The 6,574-nt window shown below is 34.9% G+C and overlaps 1 protein-coding gene across 6 annotated transcripts in view; it reads right to left on the bottom strand.

Moving 5' to 3' along the window:
* Positions 1-1,633: 1,633 nt before the first annotated feature.
* LOC136027521 (zinc finger protein OZF-like) overlaps positions 1,634-6,574 on the bottom strand; it is a 41,416-nt gene continuing 36,475 nt past the window's right edge. For all 6 annotated transcript variants that reach the window (XM_065704864.1, XM_065704861.1, XM_065704866.1 and 3 more), the window contains one exon: positions 1,634-3,341. In XM_065704864.1, coding sequence (XP_065560936.1) covers positions 1,783-3,341 — 1,559 coding nt within the window. In that variant the 3' untranslated portion in view covers positions 1,634-1,782. The remainder of the gene's footprint in view (positions 3,342-6,574) is intronic.

Here is a 6,574-nt window from a genome sequence, read left to right on the forward strand (position 1 = left end):
CTTAGGCAAGCAAACAAAATCAAAATTATGGAATTTTCAAACTAATTCAGAAAGTACAAGTTTTCAGGACAGTTTAATATCTAAACAAATTGAAATATTGTGTGGGAGATAACCATATTTTTCATTTTCTAGACACAAAACAAAACTTATTGTCTGCTTAGGAAAGCTAGCAACATCTAAATTATAAAATTTTAAACTAATTCAGAAAGTACATTTTTTACCAAAGTTTAATATAAGAACGCATTGAAATGTTGTATGGTAGATAAACATTTGTTTTCATTTTCAAGAACCAAAACAAAACATTTCGTAAGTACTGACAAATATAATTTCCCAACAATTCATAAAAAAATATTTTCGATCTGTTCAAACATTATATATGGACAAAACATTTTTTTCACTTTATTTTATTGTGCGATTGAGTCTTGTTCCAAAGATACTTAAGTCTTCACAATACCATAAAATAAGTGACAGACCTGTAACTGAAATTTATCTTAAAAAGCTCTTTCTTTAATCGAAATCAGAGTAATTCAGGTAGGAACACGAGCCACAAATTTATTTTTGTTCACTGATCCATGGTTCTCGTTTCTTTAGCCTTTTGATTATTTTTACCCTTTTCTTCTTTTTGAGAAAACTAAATGAAACAAATGAGAACTATTTATGCCTTGCTTTCTTACGTAAATTTTTGACTACTTAAAAATCCTAATTACAGTGCATTTCAGTTTTGCACAACATAAACTTTTGTTTCCTTTGAGATTATAGATTGAAGAGGAAATTTTATCAGAAGATAGAGATTTGCCTGTTTCACCTCTTATGGTTCCACATTGGTCATTAGATGCAAAGACATGTTTCACTTTTAAAACAAACGGAACTGCCAGAAAAGATTACAGACATCTAAAGGGGTAATTTAAATAGAAGAATTAGCCAACGTGGAACAGTTTTTATTTTTTCTCAAGTTTTTTTCTTTAAATAAAACCACTATTGTTCCGAAGTTCTTGCTGTAGTCTACAAATTGAGAGGCTTTTTCTGGAATAGGTTGTTAGATGCTAATTTAGAGCCGACTTAAATGCAAATACTCTTTTGCACATCTCACATTTGAATGGTTTCTCCCCTGTGTGCATTCTTTAGGAAGAGCCGTATTGGTACCGGCCAGCCTAGTGGCCTTAAACTGCTGGGGACAGGTAGCTCAGGTACTTGCACTTCCCACAATCAATAACAGTGTATTATTGTTCATAATTGCATATATTCATGGTTTGCAGACTGGAGGAGAATAGTGCTTTCAGTGGCTAGTTATTCTGGAGAAGAAGTCAAAGAGGTGAAAGGACTTGTTGCGAGTCCATATACCTCCCTACAATTTTTGGAACTGGATTCTTTGTGAATGTTCAAATGGTTCAGTAAAGGTACGTCTTGGATAAATCATCTTTTAAACAGTTTCTCATTTTTATCAACTCTTTGGAGCTCATTCAAATATGTTGATGTTGACAAGAATTTCTTATATACATCACATTTGTTACATTCAAGCAAATTTGTAAAACTACTTTTCATAGGATGATGATGAAATTAGTAAATAGACTAAACACATGAAAAAAAAAATTCAAAGTATTACTAATCGGTTGCAAGAATAATAGCCATAAACCAATGAGGATAAAACTTGTATTACAAAATTGTCCTAAACTCCAACAAACATCACATATGATAGGTTTCTCACATGTACACTCACATGTATATGTGCATTCAAACTGCAAGATTGCGAAAACACATCTCAGATAAACAACATTTCAATGACTAATGACCCGTGTGCACTCTTTGGTGCTGGTTTAAACTTCCTGCTTGAGAAAAGGTCTTGTCACATACATGACACTTAAACGGTTTCTCACCCGTATGAATTCTTTGGTGCTTGTACAAATTTCCTGTTTGAGAAAACGTCTTGTCACACACTTCACATTTAAACGGTTTTTCACCTTTATGAATTCTTTGATGTTCGTTCAAATTTGAGGAATAAGAAAAGGTCTTGTCACATACATCACATTTAAACGGTTTCTCACCCGTATGCTTTCTATGGTGCCGGTTCAAATGTGATAATTGAGAAAAGGTTTGGTCACAAACATCACACTTAAATGGTTTATTACCTGTATGGATTCTTTGGTGCCGATTCAAATACAGCATTTTTGAAAATATCTTATCACACACATCACATTTAAACGGTTTTTCTTCCGTATGCATTCTTTTGTGCTTGTTCATATTCCCTATTTGAGAAAAAGTTTGGTCACAAACATCACACTTAAACGGTTTTTCACCTGTATGCAGTCTTTGATGTATAGTCAAACAGAAAACCTGCGAAAAACGCTTCTCACAAACATCACACTTAAACGGTTTTTCACCCGTATGCACTCTTTGATGTTTGTTTAAAGTGTCAGAGCGAGAAAACGTCTTGTCACATACATCACATTTAAACGGTTTCTCACCGGTATGCATTTTTTGGTGTTTATTTAAACGTGGTGCTTGAGAAAAGGTTTGGTCACAAACATCACACTTGAACAATTTTTCACGCGTATGCAACCTTTTATGTGAGTTTAGATTTTGTACCTGAGAGAACGTCTTGTTGCATTCGTCACATTTAAAAGGCTTCTCACCCGTGTGCAGTCTTTGGTGCTGGTTCAAATTTGCAGCTTCAGAAAACATCTTGTCACACACATCGCATTTAAAAGGTTTCTCACCCGTATGAATCCTTTTGTGCTTGTACAAATTTCCTGCTTGAGAAAAGGGTTGGTCACAAACGTCACACTTAAACGGTTTTTCACCTGTATGCAGTCTTTGATGTGTATTCAAACTGAAAACTTGCGAAAAACGCTTCTCACAAACATCACACTTAAATGGTTTTTCACCCGTATGCACTCTTTGATGTTTGTTCAAAGTATCAGTGCGAGAAAACGTCTTGTCACATACATCACATTTAAACGGCTTCTCACCCGTATGCATTCTTTGGTGTTTGTTCAAATGACCTGCTTGAGAAAAGGTCTTGTTACATTCATCACATTCAAACGGCTTCTCACCAGTATGCACTCTTTGGTGCTGGTTCAAATCCTGCATTCGAGAAAATATCTTGTCACATACCTCACATCTATAGGTTTTTTTTTCTTTATGAGTTGTTTGCCATCTTTCCGATTTTTTATACTCTTTACTTTGCGGGCAATTTTTCGAAACAGTTTTCTGATTTTCTAAACCTTTTCCTTCAGACTCCGATGTACATACACTTGAAAAACCATTCGTAGGTGGATTATTTGAAACAAATAGTGACGTATTTCCCTGTAAGTGTAGTCCAGACACGTGTGGTGAAAATTGACCTAAAATTTAAGTATATAGAGTTAAGAAAAAACTAATAAAACGGAAAAACCAAAATTCAAAAAAAAACGAAAAAAACATCTTTCAACATGTTCTAAAAGTTTAGAGAGTTTGAAAAAACGAATAAAACAAAATATCGTAATTCAAAAAATCAAAAAAAAAAAAAAAATCATCCAATATTTTCAGTCTACAGAGTAAAAAAAAAAAAGTAAACCTTTCGTTATCATTTAACGACTAATTTTATTTTCGAACCCTCGTGGTGATACTTAGATTAATTTTTAAAATTATTTATTCTAAAGCAGGAGAAGAAAAATTAAACCTTAAGCGATCAAGAAGTATACCGAGGGGTAAATCAAACCATTAGCGAAAGATAGGAAACATTACAATATTATTAGGAATTACTGTAACTAGAATACACATCATATATTGAAGGTAATTTCTTGGGGTAGCCTTAAAGCTTTGGATTAAAAAAACGACAAAAGTCACGTTCTCCTCAGGTCTTAAATATACCAGTTCAAATAGAGATATATCCTTTTATTAAACAGTGGAAAGCAATGACAAAAAATTCCGGATATTTAGGACACCTAATCAGTGACACCGTCATCAACAAATATCTGATATTTTTTTCCTTGTTTTTCACTGTCTATTAAAAGGATTTATCCTACTTGAACTATTATTTGTACGACCTGACGTTTTATTTTAGATCCAATAGGACTCACTATGTTCTTCTAGCTTCAGTCTAGCTTTTAGGCAGTTTGTATCATAATAGCCAATTTTCTGCTTATTTAAAATTCAACTTGAAATCAAAATAATAGACATATTCATATTTTGATTTTTTTTTTTAGAATATCAGGATGAAACTTGGTGAGAAGAATAAGCACAAGTCCAAGATACGTGACTGGTATGACCAGACTAGATCCGCTCTCTTTAGGAGATTTGGGGGGGGGGCTATTTGCAGAATCTATATAGAGATTTAGATTGAATTATTTAAAAATAAAAAAACCTACCAATCACTTTCAAATAAAAATTTAAAATTCTCGTAAAAGACTACAACAAGAGCTGAGAGCTCATATGGCGCTTTTGACGAGGTTGGAAGATCCAAGAGCCAAGAACTCATATGGCATGAACTCTAACAAATTATAAGAATCAATAGATTGATTTAAAAGGAAAATCATAGGCCTAATTTTGGTCGGGATTTAAAAGAAGAGCTCTGAGACACGAGGTCCTTCTATACATCCACTCGTAAGTAAAAAATAACTTTTTTTCAAATTTTTCCTCTCCCTTCATCCCCTTAGATGGTCGGATCAGGAAAACGACTTTACCAAATCATTTTGTGCACAATCCCTGACACGCCTACCAATTTTCATCGTCCTAGCCCATCTAGAAGCACCAAACTCACCAAAGCACTGGAACCCCCCCCTAAAAAAATTCCCCCAAAGAGAGCGGATCCAGTCCAGTTACGTCAATCACGTATTTACGACACTTTCTTATTCTACGCACCAAGTTTCATACGGATCTCTCCACTCTAAGCGTTTTAAAAGATTTCCAGAATCTTCTTCAAAATCCCCCCAATGTCACCAGATCTGGTCGTGATTTAAAATAAGAACTCTGAAACACAAGTTCCTTCTAAATATTAAATTTCATTAAGATTTGGTCACCCATTCTTAATTTAAAAATACCTCAAATTTTTCCAAATTAACCCTCCCCCCAAACTCCCTCAAAGAAGGCGGATCCATTTTAATAATATCAATCATGTATGTAGAGCTTGTTCTTATTCTTCCCATTAAGTTTCATCTGATCTCTCCACTCTAAGCGTTTTTTCAGATTTCTGTTTCTCCCCTCCAGCCCCCTATGCCGCCATATCCGATTCAAATTGAAATTGGAGTATCTAAGGCACTAGATATTTCTATATATCAAGTTTCATTAAGATCCGATCACTAATTCGTAAGATCAAGATACCTCAATTTTCATGTTTTCCAATATTTCCGGTTTCCCCTTCCAACTCCCCCCCAATATCGCCAGATCTGGTCAAGAATTAAAATGAGAGCTTTAACGTACAAATTTCTTCTAAATATCATATTTCATGAATATCTGATCACCCGTTCGTGAGTTACAAATTCCTCATTTTTTTTTTATTTTTCAAAACTAGCCTCCCCCCCAAATCTCTCAAAGAGTGCAGATCTAGTCTGGTTATCAAACAGTTCGTGGTAACGAACTGAAGTAAGGAGCGACCCGGCTCAATAGTAGCCAAAGCTCTAAAAAATGGAATTTTGATACCAATAGCTACATCAAAAGAATCGCATTTTAATGCTGTTTTTAAATATATAAGCTTCATCAAGTTTAGTCTTACCCACCAAAAGTTACGAGCCTGAGAAAATTTGCCTTATTTTAGAAAATAGGGGGAGACGCCCCTTAAAAGTCATTGAACCTTAACGAAAATCACACCATCAGATTCAGCGTATCAGAGAACCCTATTGTAGAAGTTTCAAGCTCCTATCTACAAAAATGTGGAATTTTGTATTTCTTGCCAAAAGGCAGATCACGGATGCGTGTTTATTTGTTTGTTTGTTTGTTTTTTTGTTGTTGTTTTTTTCCCAGGGGTGATCGTATCGACCCAGTGGTCCTAGAATCTTGCGAGAGGGCTCATTCTAATGGAAATGAAAAGTTCTAGTTCCCTTTTTAAGTGACCAAACAAATTGGAGGGCACCTAGGCCCCCTCCCACGCTAATTATTTTCACAAAGTCAACGGATCAAAATTCCGAGATAGCGATTTTATTCAGCGTAGACGAAAAACCTTATAATTATGTCTTTGGGGACGACTTACTCCCCCACAGTCCCCGTAGGAGGGGCTACAAGTTACAAACGTTGACCAGTGCTTACATATAGTAATGCTAATTGGGAAGTGTACAGACGTTTTCAAGGGGATTTTTTGGTTGGGGGGAGGGGTCGACAAGAGGGGGATATATTGGAGAAACTTTCTATCGAGGAATTTGTCATGGGGGAAGAAAATTTCCATGAAGGGAGCGCAGGATTTTCAAGCATTATTAAAAAAAAACAATGAAAAAATAAATATGAAAAGTTTTTCAACTGGAAGTAAGGAGCAGCATTAAAACTTAAAACGAACAGAAATTATTATGCATATGAGGGGCTCACCTCCTCCTAATACCTCGCTCTTTACGCTAAAGTGTTTTTAGTGATTTCAACCATTTATTCTACGGCTTTTGTGATTCAGGGG

Source organism: Artemia franciscana, chromosome 5 (genome assembly GCF_032884065.1).
Source record: "Artemia franciscana chromosome 5, ASM3288406v1, whole genome shotgun sequence".
Lineage (NCBI taxonomy): Eukaryota > Metazoa > Arthropoda > Branchiopoda > Anostraca > Artemiidae > Artemia > Artemia franciscana.